At 52.8% G+C, this 16,092-nt stretch overlaps 1 protein-coding gene across 13 annotated transcripts in view; it reads right to left on the bottom strand.

Annotated features, from left to right (window-relative positions):
• Positions 1 to 16,092, bottom strand: part of KIF17 (kinesin family member 17) — a 196,009-nt gene that overhangs the window by 169,779 nt on the left and 10,138 nt on the right. For 5 of the 13 annotated variants that reach the window (XR_012897338.1, XM_075906574.1, XM_075906576.1 and 2 more), the window contains exon 1: positions 14,078 to 14,445. The exons of 1 other annotated variant lie outside the window; for it this stretch is intronic. Coding sequence is in view for 8 of the 12 variants with exons in the window: in XM_075906574.1 (XP_075762689.1) it covers positions 14,078 to 14,308 (231 nt within the window). In the remaining 4 variants the exon portion in view is untranslated. Of the gene's footprint in view, positions 1 to 567; positions 1,080 to 10,329; positions 12,516 to 14,077; positions 14,447 to 16,092 lie in introns of those variants that run through there. 7 more of the 13 variants (XM_075906580.1, XM_075906579.1, XM_075906581.1 and 4 more) reach the window with 5 other exon arrangements.

The raw sequence follows: 16,092 nt of genomic DNA, 5'->3' as shown, positions 1-16,092 counted from the left end.
AGATGATGGAGAACCCTCTGCAGAGACCCAATGCAGTTCTGGCCAGAAGAACCACAGCATCAGCTGCTGGATCTGAGCCAGGAAACCCACAGTCAGGACCAGAGGTTGAGAGAGCATGCACAGGGCCAGCTGGTTAAGCATCAGTGCCCTCCCACACAGGGAGAGGCACCAGAGCAGTCCTGTCCATCTCCGCAACTGCTCAGCCACCCTGGATTCTAAACTTAGCGAGTTCTCTGGTGGGAAGGGATGCGTGGCAGAAAGGAAAAATGCCAAGATAGAGCAGTGGACCCACAATCCACCAGATGGTCTGAAGTGCGGGTGGGATGGAGCTCACCTGCCACCTGGTCCCGACCAACAAGCTAGAGCTTTTGACCCAATTGACCTGGGCAGAGGAGGTTGCTGAGTAAACAGCTTGGCAGGCCTCCACCTGTGCCAGGTCACCCGAGTCCTGGACCACGAGGAGCACGTCGTCAGCCTATGCTGACAGGACCAGCCACATCTCCACCTCACAGAGCACCAACCCCATCAACCTCTTGCAAAGGAGATGTACTCCCGCCCAAAGCTCACCAGAGCGATCAGGGTCCAGTTGAACTTGACCAAGTACTCTGTGGAAGTGTCCAGCACTTGGAGAAACCCCACAAAGTGGGGCCCAAAGCTGAGGGCCTGCAGAATGCCCAGGAGGTACCCATCAGTCCATCTGGTCAAACACCTTATCTTGATCCAAGGATAGGAGGGCGAATGGCAGACTATCCTTATACCCAAGCTCTATGGGATCCTGGACCAGATAAAAGGTTATTGAAGATGGTGCAGTCCGGGATCTCATAGAGAATCTGGTCAGGATAGATCACGTCTGCCAACACGGACTGCAGTCTCAGTGAGATGGCTTTGGCGATGATTTTATAGTCTGTGCTGAGAAGTGAGACAAGACACCAATTCTTCAGGGTATGTCTACACTACAGCGCTAATTCGAACTAAGTTAATTCGAACTAACGCATCCAGACTAAAAAACTAGTTCGAATTAGCATTTTGCTAATTCGAACTAGCATGTCCACACAGAATGGACCCTGAACCGGGGTTAAGGATGGCCGGAAGCAGTGCCGGCAGGGCATCAGATGAGGACTTAGAGCATGGAGCTGCTGTCTCAGGCTAGCCGAGGGCTGTGCTTAAAGGGACCCGACCCCCACCCCGGACAGAGAGTTCTCAGGGGTGCCCCGCTTGCAAAGCAGTCCTGGCTTGGAGTGCCCGGAGTACCCACACTGGGCACATCACAGCACTCGGCCATCAGACCGGCTGCACTTGCCGCAGGCTGCCATCTGGGGAGAGGGGGCAATTGGGGGGCTGCAGGAGAGGTTCCACCCCCAGAAGCCCGCAGAGCTAGCCCAGTCCTCCCCATCGGGGGCTCGTACCCCATTCCTCCCTGACCTCCTTCCACTTATCCTTCCCTAGCCCCCCTTCCTGATGTACAAAATAAAGGACAATTGTGTTCAAAAATAGACTCTCTCTTTATTGAACAAAACTGGGGGAGACTGGGAAAAGGAGGTGGGAGAGGGGAAGAGAGAGGGTGGGAAAGGGGAGGGCAACTACAATGATGAGGGGTTTGGAACAGGTCCCATATGAAGAGAGGCTAAAGAGACTGGGACTTTTCAGCTTAGAAAAGAGGAGATGGAGGGGGGATATGGTAGAGGTCTATAAAAGCATGAGTGGGGTGGAGAGGGTGCATACAGAAAAGTTCTTCATTAGTTCCCATAATAGAAGGACTAGAGGACACCAAAGGAAAGGAATGGGTAGCAGGCTTCAAACTAGTAACAGAAAGTTCTTCTTCACTAAGCAAATAGTCAACCTGTGGAACTCCTTGCTGCAGGAGGCTGTGAAGGCTACAACTAGAACAGAGTTTAAAGAGAAGTGAGATCAATTCATGGAGGTTGGGTCCATGGAGTGGTATTAGCCAGGGGGTAGGGTGTGGTGTCCCTGCCCGAAGTTTGTGGAAGGCTGGAGAGGGATGGCACGAGACAAATGGCTTGGTCACTGTCTTTGGTCCATCCCCTCCAGGGTCCCTAGGGTTGGTCGCTGTCGGCAGACAGGCTACTGAGCTAGATGGACCTTTGGTCTGACCCAGTACAGCCATTGTAAGCTCAGGGCTCAGGGTCGGGGGTCTCAGTGGACCACCTTGATTTTCATGCAAACCTGCTCCTGGGTGGCCAGGCTGGCAGCTCTCCTGCCCTAGACGGCCACTTTCCTGTGCCTAGTGCGGAGGTCGTGGACGAGGTCCACGATGTCCGCACTAGACCAGGCGGGTGCCCGCCTCTGGCGGTCCTGGGCAAGCTCCCGGGAGCCGCCAGCCTGGTCCCGGGAAGAGGGGGAGGGCTGGGGGGCATCGGGTGGGTGGCTCGATCCGTGCCAGGTGCAGGGTCTGCTGACTGGGTGCTGGCAGGCTTGCACCTGGCACGGGCACCATAGCCAGCCCGTGGCCCTTTAAGGGGTCCGGGGCAGGGAGGGGGGCAATAGAGTTTCCCTGGTGTTGGCCAGAGTGGCCACCAGGGAAAGCTGGGGAGGGCTAGCCTCCCACTAGTTCGAATTAAGGGGCTACACACCCCTTAATTCGAACTAGTAAGTTCGAACTAGGCTTAGTCCTCGTACAATGAGGTTTACCTAGTTGGAACTAAGCGCTCCGCTAGTTCGAATTAAGTTCGAACTAGCGGAGCGCTAGTGTAGCACCTATCAAAGTTAATTTGAACTAACGTCCGTTAGTTCGAATTAACTTTGTAGTGTAGACATACCCTCAAAGATCCGCCTTCTTAGGCAGCAAGGCGAACATGTCTTGCCTGCATGATAACGGAAGGACTCCAGTCTCCAAGGATTCGACCCAGATGCTGACAAGATCTAGGCTGAGGACGTCCAAGAACATGCGGTAGAACACCACAGCGAGACCATCCATGCCCAGGGACTTATTGGTGGGCATGAGATGGAGGGCTTCCAAGAACTCAGCCAGAGAGAGAGGCAATTCTAGCCGGTCCTGGTCAACCACGCTGACTTTTGGGAGTTCATTCCAGAAAACTCTGCAGGCATCAACGTTGGTTAGATCTGGGGACAAAAGAGAGGCATAGAAGGCTCGAGGCCTCTCGTACATCTCCACCAGATCTGTGAGGTAGTGCCATCCTCCACCAGAAGGCAGATGATTTGCTTTTTAACCCCCCTCTTTTTCTCAACTGTGCAGAAGAAGTGGGAGCCACCATCCATCTCCCAGAGGAGATGGATGTGAGAACGAACAAAGGCACCCCGGGCCCAAAGGTTGTCAAGGGCCCAGAGTTCCTCCCACTTCTCCTGGTACGTTCTACAGAGGGATGGATCTCCAGGCCGGTGGCCAGCCACCTCACTTGCTCTAAAACCTCCTGTTCTAATTGCTCTATCACCGCATCCTTATGCCAGCTGCCCCCCTGGGTGTAGTCGCAGCAGAAGAGCCATGTGTACACCTTCCCCACATCCCACCACTGCTGTGCCAAGGGAAAGGCGCACTGCTACCCATACTAGGCCAGCCAGAACTCACAGAAAGATGCTACATGTCCTCCAGCAAGCTATTGTTGAAATGCCAGTAGATAGCCCTGGCCTCTCTGAAGAAAGAGAGGCTGTCACAGTGAACAAGTGGTGGTCTGAAAACGGGGCTGGCCGAATGCTGAAGGAGTGGGCACGAGAAAGATGAAGACGAGAAAGATAAACGCTGTCCAACCAGTAGTGAAATGACCGTTGACTCTGGACCTGGACAAAGGTGAACACCATGTCCTTGTCTGGGTGGTGGTTATGCCAGATGTCCACTAGGGAGTGTTGTTCTATTATCTCCCTGAGAACGTCTGAGGCAGCCTTGCACTGCTCGGTCCCCATGTGGTCCCATTCCTCAAGGGTGCAGTTGAAATCCTCATCCAGGACCAGGCACTCGCGAGAATCCAGAGAGTCAAGGAAGGCAGACGCCTGCTTGAAGAAGCGGAGCTTCTCTGGGCTGGACATCAGGGCATACATGTTAACTAGGAATATGAAGGACTAGTTCTTAAGCAAAGATTTTTCAGATAGTCAACAAGATAGTCGACTAGTCACTTCCCCCCACCTTGCTGTCTCTATCACATAGAGGCAGCAAGGGGGACAGACGAAGGTGGTACTTCAAAGTAGCAGCACCGCATGAAGCCCAGGATCAGCTGGGAACAGATCCCGGGCTCCAAGTGGCGCTGCCCCTTTGAAATGCATGGGGAGCTCAGATACCTCTTCTATCAGCTCCTTGAATATCCTAGGATGAATTTCATCAGGCTCTGGTGACTTGCAGACATCTAACTTTTCTAAGCGATTTTTAACATGGGCTGCAGTGTCCCCTATTGCCCCCTGATGCCTCTGATAGAGGCAGCAGGGGGGCAGGCAGCATCCCGAACACAGTGCTGGGGGAACCGGCTTTTAATCCAGCTCCCCCAGCACCGGCTCACCCCATGCTCCCTGCAGCATTTCTGCTTTTTACATGTACAAGAGCCCTGCAGGCTCTTGTATATTTCAAAAGCAGAAGTGCCCTCAGTGGGAGCCGGTGCGAGCAGGGATTGAGGCAGTCCCCACTTGTGCCATTTCCCACTGTGCCTCTCCCTCCCTTGTTCTCCGCAGAGACAGCGCGGGGGGGGAACTGTCTTTACCAGTTCTCCCCTTCACCGGCTCCTGGTCCCTTCCCTTGCTGCCTCTATCAGAGAGAGGCAGCAAGGGAAAGGAAGCGACTAGTCGAGTCATCTATCCAATAAACATTTAAGAAGAATGAACTGAAGGAAGGTGTGGGGAAGTAGCCCAGAGGTCTTGGAAGCTATTTTAGAGCAGGTGTCGGGGATTCACATGAGCAGCTACTATCACAGGGCCCTGGACTGGAGCCCGGAGTTGAGGGTGGGCCTGGGTTCCCCTGACACCCATCTCCCTATTTCCACTGGGGAGGGGGGGGGAAGGACTGAGGAGTTTATTCTCTGTTTTACGATATGCTAGCCAATAATGAAAAAAGCTCAACAAACAGCAAATTAAAGCCCTGAGCGTGGTGCCTAAAAACTGTGGACTGCTGTGAGCCTCTGAGGCAAACAAATCCATCAGGAAGCACAGGACCCACCGAGTTTTAGTAAGAGCTTTGTCACACAGCCTTTGGCTAGTAGTAGGTATCAGATACATTTGAAAGTACCATGTCCATAATGTCCTTTTGGCTGCCGAAAGAGAAAAGTTTTCTTTTGTCCCCATTTCCCCACTTCAAAGCCTTCTAACTATTCGGGGTGTGATTGCTACTCTTTCTCCTGATTTCTCCTGTGAGTATCTTGCTACTTCTCTCCCTCTGTCAACGTCTATTTTGGGGGGCCTCCTCCCCTATTAACAGCCCTTCTTCTGCTTAGAGATTTCCCAAAGCAATAGCAGCAGAGTGAAATCTCCAAGTTTCTGGCCAGTTTCACTTCTGTCGAATGTTCAGAACAGCAACAGTGAAATATGACCAGAGTCTTCTTAATGTCCACTCTGCTTTTATATAGCAAAGATCTGAGAAGCAACAAGGGTATTGGACCTACCTATCTGCAGAATCATAGACAGTCAGGCTGGAGAAACATCAGTATCCTGGGTTTAAGGAAGAAAGGAGCTGGCAAGGAGTCAAAGCGGAAGTATGGCAGTTCATAAGAAATCCTGACAGCATTCTTCAAGAAGAGCAAGAAAAGCCAGCTTGCCTACACAAATTCTCTACTGTATAAGGCAGACAGATGATCATTGGTGGGGATTTAATACTCAAAAGAATTGGAAGAACATCCTCCAAGGGACACAGACAACAGGACAGTGTGCTGCCTTCCCAAAGTCAAGACATAATATGTAACTCAAAGACTGGATAAACTTGTGATATCTCAAAAATAATAGATGATTTCAGGGAACCTGGAACCACGCTATAGAAGAATAATATCCAAGCAATCTTCTTTGAGATCCTTCCTATTCCACAAGCAAAGGAGGACACAGGATTCAATAAATTAATTGCTTGCTAGGTAAGGGTATGTCTACACTACAAAGTTAATTCGAAATAACAGCCGTTATTTCAAATTAACTTTAATAGCATCTACACATACAAACTGCTATTTCGAAATAAAATCAAAATAATGGAGCCCTTATTTCAAATTTGGTAAACCTCATTCTACGAGGAATAACACCAAATTCGAAATAGCTAGTTCGAAATAAGCGCTGTGTAGACACTTATTTCGAATTAGGGGGCCTCCAGCCCTCCCCAGGAAGCCCTGGTGGCCACTCTGGGCACAACCAGGAAAACTTGTCTGCTCTCTCCCCAGCCCCAGAGCCCTTAAAGGGGCAGACTCTGGCTACAGTGCCTGTGCCTGTTGCCAGCCTGCCAGCACACAGCCAGCAGACCATGCACCTGGCACAGGATGAGCCAGCCACCCACTGCCACCCAGCTCTCCACCGCTCCCCAGGACCAGGCTGGTGGCTCTCAGGAGCCTGCCGGGAGCCTGCCAAGGGCTGCAAAAGGTGGGCATCTTCCTGGTCTAGTGCGGAGATCGTGGGCCTCACTGAGGTTTCTGGGGAGGCCTCCAATGCCTACGATCTCTGCACTAGGCACAGGAATGCGGCCGTCTACAGCCACATGGCTGCCAGCCTGGCCACCAGAGGCCACATGCGCAGCCAGGAGCAGGTGCAGAGCAAAATTAAAGAACTGTGGCAGGCCTATGCCAGGGCCTCCCAACCAGGGGCTGACCCGGACGACTGCCCGCAGTTTGAGACCCTGGACCACATTCTGGGGGGTCAGATGGTCCGTGCCGCCTTGGTCGTCATCGACCCTGGGGCAGAGGGCCCTGCCCCTGACACAGGGGAAGAGAAGGAAGAGGCAGCCAGGAGCCTGCAGCAAGTGTGCTCTGCACCCAGGACCCCTGAGCCAAACCAGAGACTCCGGCAGCAGCCTCATCCAAGGCCGGGGAGGCCTCCACATGTGAGTGACATCACAGTCCCCTTATGCGGGGCAGAGGGTGGAGGTGAAGCCCAGGGACAGTGCGCGTCGGCCTTGACGATCACAGAACAGGCAGCAACCTGTGCATCTGCCATGCCAGCTGGGACATGTGGCTCCAGCTGGGTGCCATGCAGGGGCCCTGACCTGTTCCCCACACGCGTCTACTCATGAAGTCACATGACAGGCTCCTGACCCCGGGGGGAGACACTGCTCACTGCCTTCCTTCCAGATGCCCCCACTACACAGAGGCAGGGCACATGTCTTCTCCGCACACCGCATTATAGGCAGCCCAGGGGCTTGGGTGCAGTCCTGAGCCAGGTCACACTCCCAGATATAGCAGGACATGATGATGCAGAGGCCTGCCATCGCCTTGCAGAGGGGGTCTGGGTTTCACCCACTGTGTCCCCAGGGAGAACTGACCACTGCTCTTGTTTCACCGCAGCTGCAGCACCTGCGAGTCCAGGATGCACCACCCCACCTGGACCATCCACCCGCACCTGGGCCAGCAGGCGCACCCGCAACCTGGAGGAGAGCAGCAGCTGCGGTTGCAGGGACAGCAGGTCCACAGCCAGGAGCAGTGGGTACAAGAGGACCTGCAGCTGCGTCGGGAGAGCTTGCAGGAGCTGCGGGAGCACCTGCAGGCCTTGGCGGACCGATTGCTGCCTCCTGCTGCTCCAGCCTCCGCGGCTGCCCCAGCTATCGCTCCTCCTCCCACCCCTGCTCCCCTTCCCGCTTCTTCCGCCCCCCCATCGCTCCTGCCCCACCCTCCATACCCACTCCCCCCTGGGAACGCCGAGGTCCCCGCGCCCGCAGTGCTACGAGACGGGAGGGCCGGAAAGACCCCCAACCCTGAGCTTCCCCTCCCCCTTCCTCCCCTCACCTCCCTCTTCCAGCTCCCTCCTCCCAGGTTTCCCCCCTCCCTTGTCCCGCCCTCATTTCCCCCCTCACCCCACTCCAGTTATGTTAAATAAAGAGTTTTTTTGTGGCAACACAGGTGTTTTTATTGTAATCAGGAAGGGGAGTTAGGAAGGGGAAGGAGGTGGGTGTGGAATGTAAGGCACAAGGCCCCAGTGGGGCACACCAGGGGGACTTCAGTCCTCCTCCGCCTGGAAGCTCTCCCACAGGGCTTCCCGGATGTGGCCAGCCCTGCGAAGGGCCTCCCGGCTGGCAGCTGTGCAGGGCTGTGCGTACTGGCCAGCCAGGCGGGCAACCTCTGCCATCCAGGCTGGCAGGAAAACCTTCCCCTTCCTCTCACATAAATTGTGAAGCACGCAGCATGCTGCCACCACATGCGGAATATTGTGCTGGGAGAGTTCAAGGCGGGTGAGGAGGCACCTAAATCGTGCTTTCAGTCGGCCAAAGGCCCCCTCGACCACAATGCGGGCCCTGCTGAGCCTGGCATTGGCGGCCTGCCGGGAGGGGTTCAGGTGTCCCGTGTAGGGCTTCATCATCCAGGGCTTTAGGGAGTAGGCCACATCTCCCAGCAGGCACACTGGCATGTCCACGTCCCCGACCCTGATGTGGCGGTCAAGGAAGTCCCGGCGTGCAGCCTCTGGCACACAGAGGAGTTGCGGTACACCCGTGCGTCGTGTGCTTTGCCGGACCAGCCCACATTGATGTCCGTGAACTGGCCCCAGTGGTCAGACACGGCCTGCAGGATCACCGAGAAGTACCCCTTTCTGTTGATGAAGAGGGAGGCCTGGTGGTCCGGGGCACGGATGGGGATGTGCGTCCCGTCAATTGCCCCCCCGCAGTTGGGGAAGCCCAGGCTGCTGAACCTCTGGATGACTGCGTCCAGGTCAGTGAGGCGGACGACTCTGCGGAGCAGCACCCTGTTGATGGCCTTCACCACGTGCAGAGAGACATACAAAACCAAGGGTCACTGGGGTGCCCGGGAGTGTTCGTTCCCCGCCACTGCCCCAGGAGCAACTTCTGCTGCAATACTGGCCACTGTGGCCCGGGACATACCGAACCCTTCCAGGGGAAGACACTTACACCACCTCCCCCACCATTTTCCCTGGGGCAGCCCATGTCCTCCTTGCAGCCCCCCCCGCCCCCGGCCCAGTTGGCCAGTGAGTGCCGTACCTGCATGAGCACCGTTCCAACGGTGGATCTCCCCACGCCAAACTGGTTCCCGATAGATCCAGGTTCCCAAAAGCTTCCAAAGGGCAATGGCTGCCCGCTTGTGGAGGGGAATGGTGGGCCTCATGCGTGTGTCCTGTCACCGCAGAGCAGGGGCGAGCCACTCGCAGAGCTCCAGGAAGGTGTCCTCTTTCATCCTGAAGTTCTGGGTCCATTGTGGGTCTCCCCGGTGCTCCAGAAAGATGCGGTCCCACTAGTTGCTGCGAGTGTCCAGATGCCAGATGCGGTGGGGCACGCTGGCGTCCGGGAGCCGTTCCTCCAGGGTCCCCGGGGGGGGGGGCAGGAGGAGGGCTAGGGGGCTGGCCTGCAGCAGAAGGTGCCAGGAAGCCTCCAGCAGTTGATGCGAGTGTAGAAGCTATTTTATGTTTAGCTAGAAGCCATCTTGTATAACAGAAACCATTTCAGCTTTTTGTCTTTGCACGTAGGCCAGAGTGAACTTTCTATCACCCCATGCGCCAAGCCAAGACAGGATGGGCTATTGGAATGTGTTAATTGGGCTGGTTCAGAGAGGAGAGGAACCTCCCCATCTTGTTGATAAGGCTTTGTTTTTCCAAATTTAATTGAGGATTTCTGTAATTGGATGCCCTGACGTCAGACTGTTTGGTTAAGGGTATAAAGATACTAGGATTGATTGTATTAAGCAGCTTTACTGGGCCCGACTTTGCTGGGACCATGTTTGGCTCACTTTGCTTTACTGATCAATAAAGGAAATCAGTTGTCAGCCGCCTAAACAGAGAGGAGCGTGTTTTTGCTTCGACACGAGGCTTGCAGCAAGACATTTGGCATGAGCACCAGAGTGCCCAGAGGCATCTCTGGCTCCATGGTAATGAGTGCTGCGGTGTCCCAAACGAGAGCGACCGAAGCAAGCGGAGAGGAAAACGCTTTGCTGTCCCTTGGCAATGTAGGCAAGCAAGCGGGGAAGTTGAGAACCGGCTGTCCAGAGGGGATCCCTTTAAGCACAAGCCTCAGATAGCCTCAGACAGCAGCCACACAAAGCAACTACTGACCTGATGCCCTGCTAGAACTGGTTTCAGCTGCCCTTAAATGCGATCCAGCGTCCACTCAGTGTGGACGTGCTATTTCAAATGAGCAAAACACTATTTCAAATTAGTTTTTGGGTCTAGATGCGTTATTTCGAATTAGCTTATTTCAAATTAACTAATTCGAATAAGTTAATTCAAAATAGAGCTGTAGCGTATACATACCTTTAGTGATGTGAGATAGAGGCTTTTGATTTAGTAGAATATTTGTTCACATTCTGTGGCGAGATTGGCGCTTTATAGGTTTCCCCTTCTACTGAGGTGGAGGCCATCCAATCTCATGGGACAAGTTGGCTAGAGTAATCCAAAGGGCGTTAAACTGATAACAAAAGGGGAGGGTAAAAGATGGAAGATATGAGCATTCATTTAGTACAGAATCAAGATGCTGAGTACGAAACTAGTCAAGGATATGAAAAAAGAAAGGGCTTGACAAAGCCCTGTGGCTGGGTTGATTTAATTGGGATTGGTCCTACCTTGGGCAGAGGGCTGGACTTGATGACCTCCTGAGGTCTCTTCCAGCTCTATGATTCTATGGAAGAAATTCTTGAGTTGCCAATACACTAATGCCAGGATCCTTAGGTAATAAAGAAGAAGAATAGGAAAAACTTGTTCATGAGCATAAATTCAGTCTAATTGGTTTTACTGAAATCTGGAGGGATGATTCCCACAGCTGGAATGTTAAAAGTACTGGTTATAACCTATTTGGGTTCATCTGTCCTCTAGGCTCCCTAGACAAAGTGAGGAATGCAGCAAACTGTACTTTCCCCCAGCTCTCTGAGGAAGGGGAAACAGCCAGCAACATTCCTGTATGAATTTGGGGGAGAGCTTCAACGCACCCCACCCTCCCTAAAATGTACTTGGGGCTGGGAGGCTTGTGGTAGGGGCTGTTCCGGACAGGGAGGTGGGGTATGCCCCCAGCCAGTCCTTTTCACCAGCCTGGTGATTTTGTCTCTCTATGTATGGTTTTATATAAAGCAATCCCATTCCGGGTACATCCCATTTTTCTAGCACAACCAAACACCTTACTTTGATTTAAGGTATAAGAGGAAGCTGCATACTGAATTTGATGGCCCTCGCTCTTACCGTTTAGGACAGGGGTAGGCTGGCAAAATATCCAGATGTGGCCTGCCAAGCCACTTGATGAGGCCCATGGCCCAGCAGGAGCCTCAGGCAGGCTTCCTACCTGTCCTGCCCCCACACCACTCAAAGCAGTCAGCTGCAGAGGCCATGTGTTCTCTGTGTGTAACATGTCCTTGTGCGAGACTTTGCACACTGTCCTTGCCCCCAACACAAACTCACAGCTCCCATTGGCCAGAGAATGGCTAATGGGAGCTTCCTGGGCCATGCTTGCAGTTCAGGCAGTATGTAGAGCCTCCTCCCTCCTGCCCCGCCCCTCCCGCTGCCCCAAAGGGCAGCGAACACACAGAGCCAGCCACTTTGAGCAACATGTTATGGCATGGTAGGCAAGGAGCCTGTCTGAGGGACCTGCTGGGCTGCTGGTTGGGAGCTGCATAAGTAACGGCACCTCTTGGCAAGAGCCTGCACATAGCACTCCACTCACACCCTTCCCCAACTCTCTGCCCCTCTCACAACCCAAATCCTCTTTACCCCCAATCCTGCCTCAGGTTACAACTCCCTCCTGCCCTACGTTACAGCCCAAGCCCTTGCACTCCTCCGTCCCTCGCATCAGGTCACGACCCCCTCCAAGAACCTAAATGCCTCCTACACTCCTCTTCCAGATCAGAATCTTCTCCTGCACTACAGACTCCCTCCCAAATGCTGCACTCTCTCTGCATCCCAATCCCCCATTCCAATCTCCCTCCATACCAGACCCTGCACTTCCATTAATATCATGGAAGAATACGGCCTTTGTCCACTTACCAATTTCTTACCATCAAAAGTTATTCCCCACCCCTGGTTTAGGAGTTCTTGAACAGAGTCACGCACAGAGAGACAAACTCTCCCAAATATATAGCAGTTGGACTATTCAGTCAAGTTGAGAAAGATATAACACAATCCCTGACTGGAAGTTGAAGCTGGACAAATTCAGATGGAAATAAGGGTTAATTTATTCAAACTGAGAATAAATAACCATCAAACAATTAATCAAGGGTCACAATTTTCAATTTGTAAAATCAAAATATTGATTTTTTTTTTAAATCTTCCAGAGGAATTATTTTGGGGACATTTCATGGCCTATGTTAAATACGAAGTCAGACTAGATCCAGGGTGTCCAACTAGTTCTATAGTGGACTAGTCACACTCGACCAGCCAAACAGCCACATGACTAGCATGTTGGATATGATTCCAATGGTCCTTTCTAGCCTTCAAACCTATGAATCCAGGGGACAGTGCTGTATGAGGTCACCTTCCACAAGTTTTCATCATAACAATAAAGGTTTAAAATGTGCAGTTTTTGTTTAATAAAACTTGAAACTGTCCAGTAAATGATGAAAAGACCTTGTCTGCCACTGCCAGTCTCCCAAGCTAACTGCTCTTCATGCCTTAGGGATGTAATAGTGTAGTTGATTATCCTATAAGCAAAAGCTTATGGATTAATGCTAAAGACTGCACACATTTCCCCCACCAGTACGTTTTTTAGCAGGCTGGCCAGCAGCCCAGCTCAGTTTTGGTTCACTCCAAGTGTAGGGTAAACTGAGGCAGTCCATGGTATCTTGCTGAGAACTGACAACTCAAATCCGAAATTATTAGGCTAGGCCTGGGAAGCATACAGGCAGGCAGTTACCGTGACCCTGGTTCCCCTGGCAACTACATTCCAGAGGGGCCTTACTCCGTTTTTCTTACTGTCTCCTGTGATTTCAGCTTGGATCCCTAGGACTGTGCCAACACAAGGATGGAGTCATCTCACAGTAGACATCACAATTTCAGCTAATAAGCTAACAGCAACATGTCCATTTTGGGGGCTGCCATCCTGTTTATGGTGGCTCATTTAGCTGGTTAGGAATAACTAACTGTATTAGCGAGAACCTGTTTAATTGGTGATGGGTGGAGATACTGGGTAACTTTAGTTTATTGGCTTACGCGCATATCTTACTTCTGCTGCTAGACCAATCAAATCACTTCTCCTCCGCCCATCTGCTACCTATCTGATCGAATGTATGTTTTGGTTAATAGTGATAGAAATGTAGCCGTGTTAGTCTGGGGTAGCTGAAGCAAAATGCAGGACAAGTAGCACTTTAAAGACTAACAAGATGGTTTAATTAGATGATGAGCTTTCGCGGCCAGACCCACTTCCTCAGATCAAATAGTGGAAGAAAATAGTCACAACCATATATACCAAAGGATACAATTTAAAAAATGAACACATATGAAAAGGACAAATCACATTTCAGAACAGGAGGGGGATGCGGGGGGGGGGGGGAGGAAGGAAGGTAAGTGTCTGTGAATTGATGATATTAGAGGTGGGGAGAGTGGGACCTCTGTGAGCTAATGGTATTTGAGGTGATAATTGGGGAAGCTATCCTGGTAATGGGTAAGATAGTTTGAGTGTTTGTTCATTCCTTCCCGGAGAGTGTCAAATTTTAACATGAATGACAGTTCAGAGGATTCCCTTTCAAGTGCAGATGTAAAAGGTCTTTGTAGCAGAACGCAGGTGGTTAAGTCATTGAGACAGTGTCCTTTCTGGTTAAAATGACAAGAAACTGTTTTCTCTTTGTGATCTTGTCTGATATCTGTTTTGTGGCATTGATCCTTTGGCGAAGGGTCTGAGGCGTCTGTCCAATGTACATAGCAGACGGGCACTTTCGGCACGTGAGAGCATAGATTAGATTTCTGGATGCGCAGGAATATGTGTTCTGGATCTTATAACTCACTGGTTCTCAACCTGGCTCCCCTTGCAGCCCAGCCCCGCCTGTAGCCCGCCCCAGGGCTACCCGGCGCCGGCCGCACTCACCTCCACCAGCGGGTAGGCGATGTCGTTGTAGATCTGCTCGGTGCTGTGGCCCCCGCCGTACGCCCCGTCGAAGGTGAACTGCTTCGGGGGCTGCCCCGCGGCGCCCGGGTTGTGGATGCAGCACTGGCCCCGGGCGCTGTCCGTGCTGACCACGGCCCGGCAGCCCAGCGCCTTCTCGCGCTCGCTCGGGGGCCGGCAGCGCACCACGACCCGCACCGCCTCCGAGGCCATGGCGCGGCCGGGGGCGGCGGGGCTGCCTGAGGCGATGGCCGCGCGCGGGGCCTTTCCCGCCCCAGGTCGGGTGGGGGCAGGGCTGCCTCGAGACGGGTCGAGCCTGAAGCTCCGGCCCACCGCGGCGTTCGCCGTTTCCAAGGGCCCCGGGGAGCGCCGCGCAACTCCACTTCGCAGTGTCTGCCGAAAGGCTTCCCCTTCCCCAAGAGGCAGCCCGAGGGAATGTCACCCAATTCCCATCCCCGTTCTCTGCCGAAATAGAGCTGCTGGCCAGACTGAAGGGAGCCCTCGCCTGGGCTCTCTGGGGCCTAAGAGAATGGCCCATCTTGCAGTGCAATGAACAGGTGCTGCATGTGGAGAGGCAGAGCAGGGTGCAGCACCCTTGGGCGAGTGGCTGAAGTCTGGCCTGTCTAGGCTGCTTGGGAAAGGGGGGGCGAGACTGGGCGGCCACAGCTCTGATTAAAAAATTGCTGGCACAGCTCAGTGCCACCTCCCTCCTGCCCCGGTGGGAGCAGCCACCACCACTCCAGCAGGCAGCCTGCCAATGCCACTCTGCATCAGCAACGATCCTGCCAGGGCAAGCTGTCATACAGGCAGGGCTAGTTTTAACCACACTCCTGTTGTGATGGCACCATCTCTAGGAAAAGTTAACCTGGGTAACATGGCACCAGCTCTGACTGGAGCCTCTGGCTGCTATTGCACTTTTTCTAGTGTTATAGCTGCACCAATATGGCTGTAGAATGGTAATGTAGAGTCAGCTGAATTATCCACTCGACTCCAGAGCAGGGAGACTTCAGTACCAGTGTTCCCTCTAATCTGGGGGCAGCATAGCTTCACAGGTGATTAATCAGCCCCACCCAGTCAGTCAGCTCAGTGCAGGAGCCCTGAACCTCTAACTGGGTAGGGCTGATTAAACTCTGCTTAGCGGGAACACTGCTCAGTACTCTCTTACCCTTTAAGGGTGAAGCCCTCAGGTTTATTTTGCCTGTAAGTTTTATGGTAGCCAACAAATGCAGTACAGCATCAGCCACACAGAACTGATCATTCCCATTCTGCCTTGGCAGGGGCTGGGAGAGAGTTGGGGAGCTTTAAAGATATGCTTTATATTTGTTATAATTTCTCCTATTCTTTCCTTAGGGTGTGTCTAGACTACATGCCTCCTTCGACGGAGGCATGTAGATTAGCCAGATCGGAAGAGGGAAATGAAGCCGCGATTAAAATAATCGCGGCTTCATTTAAATTTAAATGGCTGCCCCGATCTGCCGATCAGCTGTTTGTCGGCAGATCGGGGGAGTCTGGACGCGATGCCCCGACAAAGAAGCCTTTCTTCATCGACACAGGTAAGCCTGGTTTCACGAGGCTCACCTGTGTCGATGAAGAAAGGCTTCTTTGTCGGGGCATCGCGTCCAGACTCCCCCGATCTGCCGACAAACAGCTGATCGGCAGATCGGGGCAGCCATTTAAATTTAAATGAAGCCGCGATTATTTTAATCGCGGCTTCATTTCCCTCTTCCGATCTGGCTAATCTACATGCCTCCGTCGAAGGAGGCATGTAGTCTAGACACACCCTTAGTGTCTATCCTTTATTCCTTATGCCTAATAGACCTCCCCATTCTTGTATTTGGGGATTGTGATGATGTTATCCCTTGGGAATAAACATTTCCCAAGAGACAGCACCTTTGTACTAGAAGGGGTCCTCCTTGGCTAGAGATGCAAAATGCCAAGAAAAATAATCCAGGACCCAGACCCCTAAGGGAAGAAACAACTCCAAGCAGCAGGCAAGA

Source organism: Pelodiscus sinensis, chromosome 23 (genome assembly GCF_049634645.1).
Source record: "Pelodiscus sinensis isolate JC-2024 chromosome 23, ASM4963464v1, whole genome shotgun sequence".
Lineage (NCBI taxonomy): Eukaryota > Metazoa > Chordata > Testudines > Trionychidae > Pelodiscus > Pelodiscus sinensis.
The sequence above is the reverse complement of the archived record's forward strand: the minus strand, read 5'-3'. Positions and strand labels throughout refer to the sequence as shown.